The following is an 18,433-nucleotide window of genomic DNA, read 5'->3' as shown; positions in this document are numbered from 1 at the left end:
TTGAGTCAAGGTATGTACCTCCGACGAATGGAGCGAGTATTGAGAAAGCACTTCATCAGTTAACTCCAATTGAACCGGATAGTTTTAAATCCGAAAAGAAAATGATGAGTATCTTGCAACAAGCAATCAAAGAAGATATTTTGGTTTTGCTACAAAATCAAAGTGATTCGCAGTCTATCTGGAATTCACTAAAAGTCAAGTTTCTTGGAAGTGTTTCGATGATAAAGAGCAAGAAGGCATTGTTGAAAAAGGAGTTTGATATTTTTACTGCTATCAAGGGTGAGTCAACAAAAGAGTTGATCGAGAGATATTGTCATTTGGTTGTAGAAATGAAGCATTTGAGCATTTTGAAAACAGATGAAGAATGGGTTGACAAGCTGGCAGATGCTTTACCGTATGATGAATGGGGCACATATTTGTTGGTTTTGAAAAACAACTTGGAGTATGTTGGTTTCAATCATAGCACGTTTATCGAGAAAATTGAATTGCATGAGCTTGAACTTAAAAAGATCAAAAAAATGAAATCAGCTAATGTACAATAAGATGTTCAGTTGTATTACAAAGGAAGCTTATCGGCAACATCTACTCAAAGTCCAAAAATCTAAACAGCATTTAGTGCTGATTCTACATCAGGTTGTTCTCAAAGCACACCAAGCAACAGTCATTCACCGTTTACAAGCTTCGAACCAAATCCTAAGGCTCAAAGTCCACAAGAACAAGCTTATACTCAAAATTCTTCAAGGTTAAACAATCAAAGTCACGGTCAAGGGATTCTGTGTAATATAGCTGTGAACATCAGGAATGGTCAAGATTTTATAGAATCAGCAGCAAAACAGCATATATCACTACTTGCTTCAGTACTGGAGTCATATGAAAGTCTTTTCGCCGGAAGAATTGGTAATCCTGACATGACGAAAGAAGACTACGTTTAGATAGATCCAGAAGAGCTAGAACTCATAGATATCAAATGGGGTATGGCAAGTCTTGTGAGGAGGGCACAAAGATTTATGGAAATAACCAGACGAAACAGTCTCGCAGGACCTGATAGTAAGCTTGGATTTGACAAAGCAAAGGTTACTTGCTTCATATGCAAAGAAAAAGGGCATTTCAAACGTGAGTGTCCAAACAGGGAAGTAAACAATCATCAGAATCTATTCATGAATGACTACTACTAACAAGCAATCTATCACAAAACTAGTCAACAACCTCTCAACCCAAGACCTCAAATTGAAAACAAACCAGAAAAGCTCTTTTGGTCAATCAGGATGACGAGAAGATGCCGGAAGGGTTTAGTTGGGATAAATATGTTCCTGGTGAGGGTCTTGCTATGATGGTGGAGATTATTAAAGAGCCAGAATGTGTTGTTGAAACTGAGGAAGTCGGTGAAGCAATGTGTGAAGAGAGTCTGGCAGAGCTTGAAGAGGCAGCAGTAGAAGTTTATTATTATCAATCAGAACAGGAGATTATTTCTAATTCTTTTAAATCCATAATGCCTTCTAACATGTTTGATTCTTTTGCAGGATTCTTCAGCAAACTAACAACAGGTTTTTGTTCACAATATGATGTCGAAAAAGATCCGGTTGAAGAAATCATAGATGTCTCTAAAGAGATGAATGAAGAAACTCTGAAGGAGATAGCTGACAAGGCGCTGATGGTCAAGCTGAAAGAGGTAGAAAAAACTCAAGAGTCAGAGTTTGTCAAAACAGAGTCTGTCAAAGCAGAGTCAATCGAAAAGGAGTCAGTCGAAAAGGAGTCCGAGTTCAAATAAGAAAATCTGGATATCAAATCAGGAGAAAAATCAGAGTCTGAGTCTGACGGGTTTGGTAAACAAGAAATTAAAACTGATAAAGAAGAAAAGGATTCTGAAAAAATTGATCCAATTTCTGAAACACCATGCGAAAACTGTTTAAAACCCTGCATGGATTGTCTTGAAAGAGACAAACAGTTTCAAGAATTGAAAAAATATATCAACGAAGTAAAATTTGATCTTAATGATGTGAAAGAAGCTTATGACACTTTATCACGTTCAATCAAAATGATTCAAAAGGAAAGTATAGAAAATGATAAAGCTACTAAGTTGTTCAAAGAAACTGTCATGGAAAAACAGATGGAGATTAACATTCATCTGGACACAATCGCATCTTTGAAAAAGGAACTTGAATTGATGCGTATTGAAAAAAAAGAGTTGATAAAAAATTGATCAGTTATATTGCTTCATCTTATGTGATTGATTAAATTGTTCCTCAACTACCTGATGCTAAACATGCTTTCAACAATGTTCCACCCCCAATATGGAATCATTATACACAGAAATATCCAGATGGGGTGGAAGCAGCTTTGAATCTCAAGTTGAGAACTATGGAGAATGAGTTACCTGAAAGCATTGATGTTACATTTTCTCCATCTGACACTGACAACGAGTCACAAGTGATTAAGACTGTTGTTGACCAAGTGTTGGATGAAGAAAGTGATAACTCTGATTTCGGAACAGTTAAAACTCACTTGGAAAATCCAAATTCTAATTCTGAAGATGATGGAAATTTTCTGGACAAATTCATCCCAAAATCAGATAAAGTTGTGAATGATGATTCGATCATTGTGGTTTACACAATGACCGGAACTGACAAACTCTATACTGATTTTGAGTATCCAATTCAGAATGCAAATTTGGAAAATGTTGAAAAAGTGTTCAAACTTGTGGAGATTATATTTCAGAGGTCAATAACAATGTGTTTCCTTCAAAACCGAGAAAATCTTTTGTGAAACAACAACCACACAACCCGGGAAAGAAAGAATGGGTGGGTAAAGATGGTAACAACAAAAGACATGGTAACGATTTCAAAAAGAAAGGTGTCGGTTTTGAAAAGAAAATGGGTAAGCAAGAGTTTAAGCCAAAAGAAAAGTTAAGTGAAGTGTTTGTGGCGGGTAAGAATACTGTGGCTGAAAAAGATTATATCTTTAGTCAGAAAGCAGTTGATGATTTCAATGCAGCCAAAAAGTTGAAAGAAGAAAACAACAGATCTACTTTTGTTGAATATGACAAAAGAGTCTGTTACCGCTGCAATGAGATTGGTCACATGGCCAAACAGTGTGTTAAAAGGATTGAAAAACCAGTTTTCCCAAAACCCAAACCTAAAACTTCAAATGTTGTGAAGGGAAAAACACTGATGGTTTCCCCCATGCGTATTTTGAAGCGCGGTGAATCTTTGAAGTCCGAGGACAAGCCAAAATCAACCTTTGAGATTGGTGAATCTTCAAAATCTCTAAAGACTTCAAAGATTTATCCCAAAACGAAGATTTTTCAAAATCAATCATGGGTGGAAAAACCTAAACAATCGTTTGAAGAAAAGAAAATGGAAAAGGATTTAAAATCTGAGCCAACACTTATTGTAACTAAAAATGAAAATCTTGAGTTTGCATTTATTGGTGCATACATCTGTCGACTTCGTCTTGTATCGAGTCTTAGATTACATTGTATAGGTCAGCGCACATTGTACGAGAAATTAGCATGTTTAGGGTGCTTAAGAGGTTGATTTCGCTCCAAACATCACATATAGGTGATTTCGCCCGAAATCATGTGACAACTCGAATTTCCAAGATTTCTATTTTGCATTTATTGCACGTTCATGTATTGTTTAGCTGTTTATTTGCACAATTGATTGCTATGGAATTATATACGTTTTGATGCAATGAATCGTATTGTGTGATTGTGCATGGTTGTTTGTTAATTGTGAAAGACTTGGTAAATATATGAACTTGGTGGTGAAACTATGAAATTGTTATGAGATGGTGTGCATGTGTAAAATATGATACATAGGGAGGTAGAGGGTAATTAGTGAAATCTTAGAGATACTTAACCCTAATCCCTTTTTCACTAATCATTCTCACAAAAATCCAAAGCACGTAGTTCACATTCTATTCTCTGGCAATCATCACCAAATCATTGGCACAAGACATTCATCACTTTTGATTCATTTCTCTAGAATCATTCAAGGTAATTGTTTATTGATTATGTGTTCATGAAAACCCTAATTGATTGCTTGATTATTATCAATTCTTGATTCTTGATTATGTGTTCATGAAAACCCTAGCTTTCATATGATACTTCTGTGGTTTTGTTGAGTTCTGATGATTTAGAAATGATGTTGATTAGTGTATGATCAATTGTCTGATGTTAAGACACAAGACATGCTAGGATGATGGAATTGATAATTGAATTGTTGTTTGACAGAATGCAAGTATGTAATTAGGGTTGCACGATCATAGAGAACTGAAACGTAACTGATTTGATTCTTTTGATTTTGTATTGGAATTCACGTATTGTTACGGTCAGAGTTTCGTAACCCTAATGCTAGTTGTCTGAGTTTTGTGCATGATTGATTGTCTGAGTTTGTGAATGATAAAAGTCTGAGTTTTTATAACATTATGCTGGATCCGAGTTTTGATATTGTACATCATGGCCGAGTTTCTTTTGTAACAATAGATCTTGTCTGAGTTTTGCATAACCATCAAAGGTCCGAGTTTCCTAACCTATAAGCTTGTCCGAAGATTTAAGAGGGGTAAAGGGTGTCCGAGTTTTGCTAATGGGGAAGGGAGTCCGAGCTTCTTGTTCATGTGTGTGTGTCCGAGTTTGGCAATAGAACAATGGTGGTCCGACTTTTAAGTGGGAAGCCCCCCCCCCCTTTTTTTTTACTTGTTTGTCCGAGTTTGGGCTTTAAAACCTTGGTCCGACTTTGTGAAAGTTAAAAGCATGAGTCCGAGTTTTCTTATGGCATGTCCGAAGTTTTGTAATTGGATAGTGAAGTCCGACATTTTGTACATGCTTTACTCTTGTCCGAATTTTTATAAACACAAGCTACTAGTCCGAGTTTTAACCCCCAACACCAAGTCCGACCTTTGTGACCCCCCCCCCCCCCCTATTTGTTAGTCCGAGTTTGTGAAGGGGGAGCCCTTCCTCTTGTCCGACATTGTAAAGGATGCTTTGTCCGAGTATGTTGACTTGTTATCAGAACCAAGTTGTTATTGAATGTTGTATGATTGTCCATCACCACTGTATGCATGATATGGAATGCTACTTTTTGTATGATGTCTGTACATTACTACATGTTACTGTGATGGCTGCATATAACTGTATGACTCCTTATGTGATTGTATAATATGAAGGCAACTGCATGATCCTGCATGCGTGAACATCCTATGTGATAATTGCATGTACACAATAATCACACGAAACACAGTCGCATGAATATCAAGGATTTGTAAACCCTAAGTTGATGCAAACACTTACATCGTATCATGTACAACATATCCTAGGTCTTGTGTAACGGACTTAGACAATTGTTAAACCCTAGAGCATAGCATACCGAGCAAACCAAGGTGAGTTCACACTCTTACTAAGACATGGGATTCTCAAGGGCTTGGGAATGGGATTGAAGGAATGAGATTGACTAGATTCGTACATACACTGTTACTAGACTACCATACCAGCGTCCTCGGTTGTGCAGGACACATACGTAAACCTACGTATGCTTATACTACATACTGTCCTCGGTTGTGCAGGACACATGCGTAAAGCCCACATATGCATATGCTTCTTACTGTCCTCGGTTGTGCAGGACCCCTTACGTAAAATCTACGTATACTTATACTTACTACTATCCTCGGTTGTGAAGGATACTCACGTAAAACCTACGTGTATTTATACTTACTACTATCCTCGGTTGTGAAGGATACTTACGTAAACTTACGTAAAGCTTGTACGTACTACTGTTCTCGGTTGTGAAGAACACTTATGGTTACGAATAGTCTAGTGGTTATACAACATGGGAAGCCCCCACCAATAGAACGTACTATCGGCCCAGTAGAGCCACATGTTACAAACGGACTTACTATTACGCATTTACTTTCTGTGAACTCGCTCAACTAGTTGTTGATCCTCTGTTACATGCCTTGCAGGTCGTTAGATACATGGAGCTTGCACAGGGAGGAGCTGGTCGTTGTGGGCTTGGATCGTGATTGTCTTGTTAAACACTTACGAAATTTGATACTTTATTGTGATGGGTTTTAATTATACGCTTCCGCTAAACAACGATAACTTACTTATGTTTTGGAACGACTTTCATATGGATTTGGTTTGGTTTTATGGCAATTACTTTTACGATATATATTGTTCTATATGATTGGTGGCTTGATCCTGGTCAGTCACGCTCCCAAGCGGTGATACTCCGCAGGTGGATTTTGGGGGTGTGACAGATTGGCATCAGAGCCATTGGTTATAGAGAACTTGGTTTTAATATGGGAAAAACGTTTTTATTAAAACCAGACTATAACCAGAACAGTGCTCTCAACGATCCACAACGACGCTTCGCTCCACGTGCAAGACTCGACATCCTAGGTAATAAGGTTTATGTTTATTGCCTACATGCTAGAATTGCATAGAACTTTGCTCGTAGTATGCTTACATTACTTTGCTCACTACTTGTTATTGCTTGAGAACATCTATGTGCTTACACTCTTCTGTCATCGCACTATTCGCGAACTTTCCTCACTTATGTTGCCTTTGATGTGAAGATCAATGGTCGGACGAATTAACATGACACAAGCCCAGTTGACGGCTTTCGTTAATGAACAAGTTGTTGCGGCACTTGCAGCTGCAAACGCAGGAGGTATACCCTGCAGTCGTAACTTATCCTAGGATTTTTAGATCCTACGTTCCTAACCAACTCTTATGTTTAACCCCATCCTGTTCTTACACATTAGGTCAACACGTTCAGCAACCTGTGTGTACTTTCAAGAATTTCATGGACTGTCGTCCAAGTACCTTCAGCGGCACGGAGGGAGCGGTTGGACTCCTCCATTGGTTCGAGAGGCTCGAAACTGACTTCGAGGTGCATGATTGCCCTGAGTCACGTAGAGTAAAGTTTGCTACTGGAACACTCGAAGGTGCTGCATTAACTTGGTGGGAAGCACAGGTTCAAATGTTAGGACTGGCGGCTGCTAATGCCACTCCCTGGAACGAGTTCAAGGACCTAATTAAAGAAGAGTTTTGCAGTCGAGAAGACATCCACAAACTAGAGGTAGAGTTCCTCAACCTACAGATGGTGGGGTCTGAAATTGAAGCTTATACGAAGAGATCGAATGAATTAGCCACATTTTGTCCTACTATGGTAGACCCTCCCACCAAACGCATCGAACTGTATCTCAAGGGTCTGATGCCCGAAATTCAGAGTCATTTGACCATAGTTAACCTTGGTACTATCCAACAAGTCACTCGTCTTGCTCATCGTCTCACTGATCAGGCAGTGGATCAGAACAAGCTGCCAAAACGCATCAGTGCTACCACTACTGCTGTCACTACTTCTGCTACCCCTAGTGACAACAAAAGAAAATGGGATGGGGATTCCAGCAAGGGATCAGCTTCAGTTCAGTCACAGGTTCAGCAGCGAAAGACTGACAGTTATCAGAGTCCCAGTCAGCACTCTTCAGGCAACCAGGGGCAGGGTGGATATCGGGGAATTCACCCACTATGTAACAGGTGCAACAGACACCACAGTGGACGGTGTCGCAAGGAACGATGTCAGAGATGTCTCAAGATTGGTCATGAAGCTAAGGATTGTCGAAACTCACGTCCTGTAACTCAAGAACAACAACGACCGCCTCAACCTTCACAGAACCAGCAACTGCAACTACCAGCTCCACAGAACACACAGCAGCAGCCACAACGTGGGAACGGGGGATGTTTCCAGTGTGGGGCTGGAGGTCATTTTAAACGCGATTGCCCTCAACTAAACCAGGACCAGACTCAGAACCACGACCATGGAAACAGGGACGACAACGGGGATAGCGTTGGGGGAAGCAATGGAAACCATGACGTCGGGGCAGCGTGTACATGATTGGTCAGGGTGACGCAAGGAACGATCACATCGTAATAATGGGTAAGTTTCTTCTCGACGACTTTTATGTTACTGTCTTGTTTGATTCGGGTGTGGATACCAATTATATGTCCTTGAAAGTTAGTCAGATGTTAAAATGTGCACCAACTACCTTGAACACCAAACCTGTCGTAGTATTAGCTAATGGTAAAAGTCTAGAGGCCACACATAGTTCAGGGTTGTAATCTTATCCTCGCTGGTCAGACGCTTCCTATCGACCTCATTCCTATAGTTCTGGACAGCACCTATAGCTCGCGCACCGTATCGTTTCACTCCAACTGAACTGGAAGAACTCTCAAAGCAGCTACAAGAGGTCTTGGATAAGGGCTTTATTCGTCCAAGCTCTTCGCCTTGGGGAGCTCCAGTATTATTCGTGAAAAAGGAAGGATGGCACTTTCAGGATGTGCATAGACTACTGCGAACTGAACAAGGTCACAATGAAGAACCGTTATCCTCTTCCACGCATTGGCGACTTATTCGACCAGTTGCAAGGGTCGAGTTACTACTCCAAGATTGATCTAAGGTCAGGGTATCATCAACTGAGAGTCCGGGATGAGGACGTCTCCAAAACAGCATTCAGAACTCGCTACGGTCACTACGAGTTCCTAGTCATGTCATTTAGACTTACGAACGCGCCTGCAGTTTCATGGATCTTATGAACAGGGTGTGCAAACCCTATCTTGACAAGTTCATCATTGTTTTCATTGATGACATTCTGATCTACTCCAAGAGTCAGGAGGAACACAAGCAGCATTTACGTCTTATCTTGGAACTTCTTCGAAAGGAACAATTGTACGCCAAGTTTTCAAAATGCGACTTCTGGCTTCGTGAAGTCCACTTCTTATGCCATGTGGTAAACAGGGATGGGATTCATGTCGATCCATCCAAGGTAGATTCTGTCACACCCCCAAAATCCCACCTGCGGAGTACTACCGCTTGGAGGCGTGACTGACCAGGATCCAGCCACCAATCATACTGAACAAGCATATAAATAGTTGTAAAAGTCTAACCAATACGATTGGTGTTCAAACAAAACGAAGTCTAAATTGTAAGCGGAAGCATAAGTCTTAAAGTTAAAACATAAGTTCAAATGTTTTCAAATTTAACATGGCACGCAGCAATCCATGTCCCACAACGACTCTCCTCCATGCAAGCTCCAACTGAGTACCTATGGTCCTGCAAAGCATGTAGTAACGAGTCAACAACTAGTTGAGTGAGTTCACGGTTGGGTGTTCGTTTTAAGTTGTTTCAAAAACATTTTTCCTTTATCTGGCGTCCTGCCGTGGGGGTTACCCCATAGTTAAAAACGTGACTTGTTTTATTCCCGGTTACTCCGGCATTCCAGCCGTGGGGGCTACCCCATGTTAGTTATCAGGCATTTCGGCCGTGGGGGGCTACCCCATGCGTACACTAGACTCGTTACCATATCGACTGCTGACTGTAGTCATGTTTATGTGCCCTGAAACTGTCAATGTCTATCATCATTGACGTGCCCCAGATCCATTAGTTCACGCCCGTCCTCTGCGGCACGGTGTGAGGTTTGTCAGACCTAAATAGCGCTATCTAACTAATGACCCGCTCGCCATTGGCCCGGCGATTAAGTCGATACAAAAGGAGGGACTTCGTGATAGAGTTTTGGTCTAGTACGAGTTGTCCGTCCATCCGGACGAGGAATCACATTCCTGAACCATAGTTGTCCTACCCAAGGAGGACGAGGAATCCACGTTCCTTAACCCCATTCCCAACCCAGGGAATCCCATGCTTTGTAGAGGGTGTGAACTCACTTTGGTTTGCTCGGCAGTAACACAGAATGTCAATCAAGTTGCAAGTAGTCAACTATGTCCTAACATAGATACCATTCAAGTGAGATTGTATCCAAGTAGTGCACGTACAAGTAACAGTCATGGCATACAAGTTCTTAGCATGGCAGTTCATCAATAGTGCACAACAAGTTTCACAGTAACATTCACATAATAGTCTAAGGATGACCCAAACGGTTGGTCTCGTAATGGCATGTAGGCCCAAAACCCGCATTTAACAACAGCACAAGAAGTCCATATGTCCGGCCCATTAACTTAGGCCCGTAATTAAGCAAGCCCAATAAGCGTGGTCTCGAGTCGAGACTGTGCGGTCTCTACTCGAGACTGTGCGGTCTCGAGTGTAGCTGACAGGGTCTCGAGTCGCAACTGGTGAGGTCTCGGGTTATGCATGTGTTGGTCTCGAGTCGCAACCGGACTCGCATGCATGGTCTCGAGTCATGCTGTTTGTGTTGATCATATGTGGTCTCGAGTCGAGACTAGGGGTTCTCGACTCGCAACCTGTGTCGCAAACAATGGTCTCGGCTTGTCATGCTATGGTCTCGAGTCGAAACCAGGGGTCTCGACTCCCCAGCACCTACTGATCCTTCGTAGTTTGTACTATCCAATGAAATTCATGCAGAAATATGTACCATCCACTAAACATGTTTTGTTGTCTAATATTTACCCAAAATGGATCAAACAAATCAGATTTCAAATATTCAAAGCACCTTCAAAGCACATTCAAGTTGTTCTTCATATATTCAAAACACATTCATCAAGTTCTTCACATATTCATAACACAAACAACCCTTATTCAACCAAAATTATGAACCACAACTCACTAGCATGCATCCTATTATGACAAGCATTTGGTTTCCATTCATCAATCAATCCAACTTGTATGAACACCCAAACCCTTCGGATCCAAACCCAAGTAAAACCGATAACACCATTCATATTCAAGCATATTACACATTTTTAACATGACAATGCATTAACTTATTATCATCATCAACCGATTATAACACATAACGAGAAACACCTATGAACCGATTGCTTTGAACATCAAATCATCATGCATAACTCAACAAACAACATATTGTCAAATAGCTTTATCATACATCATCAACCCAAGCACAAAACACAACATGAATCACTAATATTAACAATAAATATCACGAAACACTAACCGGTTGATGGGTTTCAAAGGTGTGTATGAATCTCCTAACCGAGTGTGTGTGTGAGCCGATCCAAGAGTCCAAATCCGAGAATGAGGGAGTGTGTTTGTGAGAGAAAGTAGGAGAGTGTGTGTAGAGGAGTATGTTGTCCAAAGAATGGTAAATGTGGCCATGAGTGTGGTATATATACTAGTTCCACATGGTTCACCCTAATGGGTTTACAAATCGGCTGAGGGGTTTACGGCCCAAATGGCCCAACCGGTTACTGTTCACTCGAGACCACATGGTCTCGAGTCGGGTCCTTGTTGTCTCGGTTCATATACATACACGCATACACATAAAGATAACATGTAGTTCACATAAGATGTTCACATATATCATTACACCAATCATGTCAACTAATCACATAACGTTACACGAAAGGTTCTAAATTTCGAGTTGTCACATCATCCCCAAGTTGAAAGAAATTTCGTCCCAAAATTTGATGGCACTCACTGAGGAAGCTAGTTAAGTTGTATAGTTTTCCCGGTTTTCCTGGGGTGTCACATCCTCCCCCCGTTGATCTGGAATTTCGTCCCGAAATTCCGTAGCTTCAGTCTCAGTAGTGGTCGTACCGTTTGCAAACAGTTGGGGATACTTTTGTTTCATCTGATCTTCGCGCTCCCAGGTGAACTCTTGGCCGCGACGTGAGTTCCAACGAACTCGAACGAGAGGTATTCTAGTGCTCTTGAGGACCTTAACATCCTGGTCCGTGATTTCAACTGGTTCCTCGACGAATCGTAACTGCTCGTCGACAGTGAGTTCCTTCAGAGGAACTGCGTGGGTCTCATCTGACAGACACTTCTTCAGATTCGACACGTGAAAAACGTTGTGAACTGCACCGAGTTCTGCTGGCAGGTTTAGTCTGTAGGCCACCTTGCCTATCTTCTCAATGATTTCGAAAGGTCCAACGTATCATGGGTTAAGTTTGCCTCGTTTACCAAAACGAACCACACCCTTCCAGGGTGAAACTTTGAGTAATACCCGCTCCCCAGCCTGGAGCTCAAGTGGTTTCCTGCTCTTATCGGCGTAGGCTTTCTGACGGTCACGGGCGGCCGCCATGCGTTGTCGTATTTGAGCAATCCGCTCAGTAGTGTCTACCACATGTTCTGGACCAGTGATTTGACTATCCCCCACCTCTGCCCAACAAAGAGGTGACCGGCATTTACGTCCGTACAATGCCTCAAACGGAGCAGCTTTAATGCTGGTGTGGTAGCTGTTATTCTACGAGAATTCCACAAGTGGCAGATGCTTTTCCCAGCTGTTGCCAAAGTCGATTACACATGCACGAAGCATGTCTTCTAAGGTCTGGATAGTGCGCTCAGATTGCCCGTCCGTCTGTGGGTGATATGCTGTGCTCATATCCAAACGTGAGCCAAAGGACTTGTGCATTGCTTGCCACAGCTCTGAAGTAAAACGTGCATCTCGATCAGAGATGATAGAGGTGGGCACCCCGTGCCTCGAAACAACTTCCTTGAGATATATCTCCGCTAGAGTGGAGAATTTATCCGTTTCCTTAATCGCCAAAAAGTGTGCGGATTTTGTGAGCCGATCCACGATCACCCAAATAGTATCATTTCCGCGCTGAGATCTAGGTAAACCAGTAACGAAATCCATAGAAATTTGCTCCCATTTCCATTGTGGTATCTCTGGTTGTTGCAGTAAACCTGAGGGTTTCTGATATTCTGTCTTGACTCGCGCACAAGTCAAACACTTGCTGACGTAGGTTGCTATGTGGGCCTTCATGCTAGGCCACCAATACGTAGTTTTAATATCATGGTACATCTTGTCCGAACCAGGGTGTACCGAGAAGCGAGATTTGTGTGTGACAACCCTCACCAAACCAGGTATCCGTACGACTTAATTAACTATTAATTGTTGCCTAATTACTGTGCTTAACTGAGATTTCTGATAAACTGCTACTTGACTGTTGATACTTGTACATATCTGCATCATACTTTGATTTTTCCGTCACTACATTATTTATTTACTAAACATTAGTGACAAACATGATGCACAAAAGCACAGTAGCATTTGAACGGATAACCTATTTGACATGCTGATATAGCCAGCATCAGGCAGACACTGCCTCTAAAGGCCTGTATGAGCCAGAAATATTTTACTACACCCATAGTGTGTGTAGAGATACAAGGGTTGTATAATTGCGTCTCTAGGAATAAGATATAGAGATTGGATGTGCCTAAAACGTATTCTAAGCACAAAACACAGCACTTTTATCTACATACTAGCTTCTAGCTAATTAATAAAGTGCCAAAACATGAGGAAATATTCCTGACACATTGCAGAATAAATTGTGTCGCTAAAAATATTATTTACGACGCTTAAAGGATTATTTAAGCACTTTAACGGATTACTATCCAACCGAACAACCGGACTATACCCGGAACATAAAAATATTGCCAGAAATATTATTAGCCTTTTTCTGAGCCAGTTAGGGTCCCTGATTACCCTAACACCCGCTTTATAACGCGTTAAATAACTAACGGGGTTAATCCCTAAAGTTAACCGACTTAACCAAACTGAACACTAACTGTACGATCAAGATCCAACCGGGTGACCCCACCCCCCTTAGGGCCGGTTTGGTCCCTTTGTAACTAAGGAGTACAACTTTTTATTATTTTATTGGAGTTCGTGGATATCTAGAGCTTGAAACCGTTGGACGATGATCTCACTTTTCTCTATAAATACACACACCCACACATAGAGATCACATCCACCCAACTTCACTCTCTCTCTTGCTCCCTCTCCCCCTCTCGGCCGTGAACCACCACACCCAACCATCCATCTTTCGGTTCTCGTCTTGACATTCCAAGTGCACACAAGTGTCGGGGATCACGTACGAGGAAGCTAGAAGCAAACGGAAGTTGGAGGACCACGTGCATTTGCTTTTATCCACGCCATTTCCGACTAGATTCTTCCCTAGCCCCGAGCTAGAGGTATAACATTTAAAACTTGTTCTTGAACATATCTAAAGTGGTTAAAAGGATTTTTAACGGTTAATAGTCGGTAACCCACCTTTTGAATCTAAAAAGTCTACTAAAACATGAAAATCGTTGGATAAAAGGTCACGTCTTGTGTAAATGTCGTAGTATTTGAATATGTTGATTGTAGAGACCCGATCTACGATGTGGTGGCTCTTATCATCGTTTAACCCGACTTTGTTAAGATCCCGAATCTTGACATACACTTGTTTCTTTTGTACAAGGGTTAAAAGGTGAAACTCCACCACACGGGAAACATGAACTTGTGTAAAAGTGTTTTGACATGAAAAATAGTATTTAAAACGAGCCGATCTACGTATGTACAAGTGGTACATTCGTAGAACCAAGTGTCGAGAAAATCATGTTTTTGTATAAGTTGGATAACATGTTTACAAAGGTGATTTTTATAAACTACAAGTGTATGAACACTTGTGAAACGAAAGATCCGACAAAATAACAATTTTTATAAAAATTGTCGGGAAGTTGTAAAGAGTGATTTGTTCCAAAAACGGGGTTTTTACAAGACTAAACTATTATATATATAGATCCACTAAATATAACGAGATCTACACAATAGTTTTAGAAAAACTACAAGTTCATGTAATATTGTGATTTTACATACTAGTCTACGAGTTTAATGTGTTGAAACTAGTTTGAAGTATCGGAAATTGATTTGGTTGATTTGAAGAATTGTTGAAATGATTTTGTAAAAGAAAATGATACGCTTGAAAGCGTGGCCACCTCCAGTTACAGGGGAAACTCTGGCGAAATTTTCTAAAAATATAACACTTAGAATTATTTACAAGTGTTAAACTATTTTGAGATGTTTTCAAACTATATTTCGCCATGACTTTATTTATTAAATAATCGGAGGTGGGATTTTCACAAAAATAAACGTAATGAATATTTATTCGATAAATATATTTTTCACAACACTGTTTATGATTATTTTGTGAAAATGTATAAATATTATATTTAGAGTAAAAATAATATTTACTAACTTTGTCGAACCCCAAAATAATACCAACGCCTTCACGACAAACATATAAGTTACAACGGTAATTACTATTACCACTTAATCGCCAAAACGTAACTTACGCTTTATACGGAAATATTCATGAATGCGGATATTGTCAACGTATTATTTTGGAAAGTATTATGTAAAGAGAAAATATATTATTTTTGAGAAAAATAATTATATTTTGGAATGAGAAATAAAATATATTAAGTGAGACTTAATATTATAAACACGCATGTATTAATTCCCCCATCCTTGGGAAGGAGATTTACTACCAAGTATATACACGGAACAGTTGTCTAACCGTTTCCTGAAAAATGTAAACTATAAAGCTAAGGCACGGCCATCCGTCTAATAGAATTAGCACATGTAGGTCGTTGTGCAGCAGTTGGATATTTGGATTACTTGATATTGTGACGCACTCACTGTGAGTTCATGTCCCCCTTTTCTCTTAACTGTTTTCAGTTTTATAAACTGCGGGGGTGAAATACATGTTACTATGATTATGAATATGTTTATACATGGTATGGTTAGCGTAAGGAGGTTTGTTACTCAGATCATGTGAGTGGGTAGGCACAACTTGAGGCCATTAATCCTCGTAGTAGGACCGAGGGACAGGAGCGGTAGATCTATCTGGGTGTAGCGAGCCCAGCCCCAGGTCCAGCATAACGGACCTCGGGGTGACTTAGTGCCCGACGCATAAATCCGCTAGGTTTGAGTCATCCCTACTTGCACTTCACACATATCAATGGCCTTGCAAACCATTGGTGATCTCTTTTGTTTCCTTATTTGCTACATACCAGGTTTTTGATAAAGATAAAGGTTTATTTACTCACTATTCGCATGAACTCGCTCAACATTATTGTTGATTTTTCAACTTACATGTATTTCAGAAAATTAACGATCTGGCGCGGTATGGCTTGTTTTCCGCTGCATTAGGCCCGAGGTCATCCAGGGTTCGAGGCTTGTGACTCTTTCCTGGACAAGTCACAGTCCTTGAATCATGTTTACGTTAAGTTTGCATTTGTAATGTTTAGACAAGTTATGGTTGTTGGGTGTTAACCCGTTAAGACAATGTTTTACTATTTTACTTTTAATGGATGATCTTGCATAATTTTAATTCATATAGCTTTCTTATGATTAAGCTATGGTATTAAGAAGTCACACCAAAATTAACCACGCTTCCGCAAAGCCAGGGTGTGACAGCTTGGTATCAGAGCTCTGATCATAGCGAACTAGGATTCTTTCTCGAGTCTAGACTATGATCACTAGGGCTCTCACGAAAACATTTTTCTGCATACCACTTAAGTCCAGATCCAAAAGGTTTTTATAAACAAATGTTGAGCATATTTTATTTATTATTTTTAGGCTCAGTCTGGGAGGCTGAGGCTCAGTCTGGGAGACTGAGGCTCGGTCTGGGAGGCCGAGGCTCGATCTAATGGATCGAGGTAGTTGTCTAGTGGGACTAGGGAGTCAGTCTGGGAGGCTGGGAGAATTTGCTAGTGGGACTAGGGAGTCAGTCTGGGAGGCTGGGAGAATTTGCTAGTGGGACTAGCGAGTCAGTCTGGGAGGCTGGGAAAGTTGGCTAGTGGGACTAGGAAGGACAGTCTGGGAGGCTGGGAGGCTAGTGGGACTAGGTGGATTATGTGATTATTACTTGGTAACTTATGTGATTACTTGATTTACTGATTATTTGTGCATACTTGTGATTGTGTTACAGACACATGGATACATCAGGCACCGGAGACTCAGATACTACTGGACCTTTACCCATAGTGTCGGATGACATTGTGTCATCGGAGCATGAGGTGCATACCTCAGACTACACGAGCACGGATGATGATGACTTCCAGCCGTTCGCTCGACCCGACGGCATTGACGATCATACTGATGACTCCTTGCCCTTCGCTTTACCCGAGGGTGCCTATGAGCCTATTGATGGCGATCCTGCTGAGTATCTTCCCCTTGTTGTGATTCCAGCTCCGATTCCTCTTGCTTCTTACCCAGCACACGAGCTATTACCAGACGCCGAGGCTGACGGCGACATTGATCTCTACGAGGACGAGCCTTTTGAGGACGAGGATCCTGATGCAGCCCCTTTACCCGCTGGCGGTCTCTTGATGATTGCTGATGCCCCAGCTGGAGACTCGCCCGTCCACTCACCAGTCCCAGACTCCTTTGAGTCTGTGGCTTCTGCTCCGTCTCACGAGGTGAGCACTCAGCATTTTGTTCATGACTCGGACCCTGATCAGGCATCTTCTGCCGCCCCCATTCCGAGCCTTGTATTTGAGCACGACGATATTGAGGACTCCGATCCTGTTTTTCCTCCAGGATTTGATCCTGACCGCGACATTGAGTATATTCCTATTGACCATCATATGGAGGACCCTGTTGATCCCGTCGATCCTATCGATCCCTTTGATCCAGAGTTTGATTTTGACATGGCTTTTGACGACCCGGAGCCTACCGTAGCCCCAGAGCAGGCAGCTGCTTTCGATCCTGTACATGAGCATGACTTGGTACATGCTGACGTTCCTATTGAGCCCGTTTTAGCTGACCCGCCAGTTGGCGATCATCCTGTTGATGATGTCCCTTTGTTAGTTGCTGATCATGCTGTTGATCCTTTTGTTGACCCACCTTTGATTGCTGACGTCCCTGTTGACCATCATATTGATCATGTTGATCCTGTCATTGCTCCTTTTGATCCTGTACCCATTGAGCCCGAGCACGCTCTATTTGCAGAGCATATGGATCCACCTGATGAGGAGGCTCAGCACGGTTGGATACCGGCTGACGAGGATGTTCCACCGCTTCCACCACACCACACTGAGGCACATCATACTGATTTTTCGTTTCAGATCCCATCGTTTGTACCTCCAGCAGGGCCTGGAGAGGGCTCTTCAGCCCACCCCTTTGGGCACATCCCGATGCCTATGCCCTTCATGCCTCAGATGACACTAGTTCCATCTTCTGTTCATGTAGCACCATTCGATCCCACCAGCACGCCACTGCTTTGGTCATCTTCCTCACCGATGCCACCTACTGATCCATATCATCCATTCCATATGGGACATACCATAGAGGACGTCTTGATGTCCTTTGTCCATCAGCATGATTCCCATACACAGCGACTCCAGGAGCTCGAGAGAGCTCAGCTATCTTTTGGTCCATATCTTGGTCAGACATCCTCATCTTTTCAGCCTTTTCGATCATTACCTCCTGACTTTGCTGCCCGACTTTCGACTATGGAGCAGCAGATTGCATCTGTTATTCGCACTCAGCAGGCGATGGAGGAGGATTGGCTTCATTTACGCCGCTTACTTTACGCTCACTTTCCCCCTCCTCCACCCCCATCCGCATAGGGCTCATTGGTGCCATAGTGGTAGGCGATGGTGAGACGACCGCGATTGTGACTGCACAGCCTTTTGGAGACCATCTGACGATACTGATTTTTGTTGATATTGTT

The 18,433-nt window shown here is 41.8% G+C and overlaps 1 protein-coding gene across 1 annotated transcript in view; it reads left to right on the top strand.

Annotated features, from left to right (window-relative positions):
• The first annotated feature begins 2,870 nt into the window (after nucleotides 1-2,870).
• LOC118492108 overlaps nucleotides 2,871-18,433 on the top strand; it is a 113,216-nt gene continuing 97,653 nt past the window's right edge. Inside the window, exon 1 of the mRNA XM_035989898.1 lies at nucleotides 2,871-3,389. Within this exon, the coding sequence (XP_035845791.1) occupies nucleotides 2,871-3,389 (519 nt within the window). The remainder of the gene's footprint in view (nucleotides 3,390-18,433) is intronic.

Source organism: Helianthus annuus, chromosome 5, assembly GCF_002127325.2.
Source record: "Helianthus annuus cultivar XRQ/B chromosome 5, HanXRQr2.0-SUNRISE, whole genome shotgun sequence".
Taxonomy (NCBI): domain Eukaryota; kingdom Viridiplantae; phylum Streptophyta; class Magnoliopsida; order Asterales; family Asteraceae; genus Helianthus; species Helianthus annuus.
The sequence above is the reverse complement of the archived record's forward strand: the minus strand, read 5'-3'. Positions and strand labels throughout refer to the sequence as shown.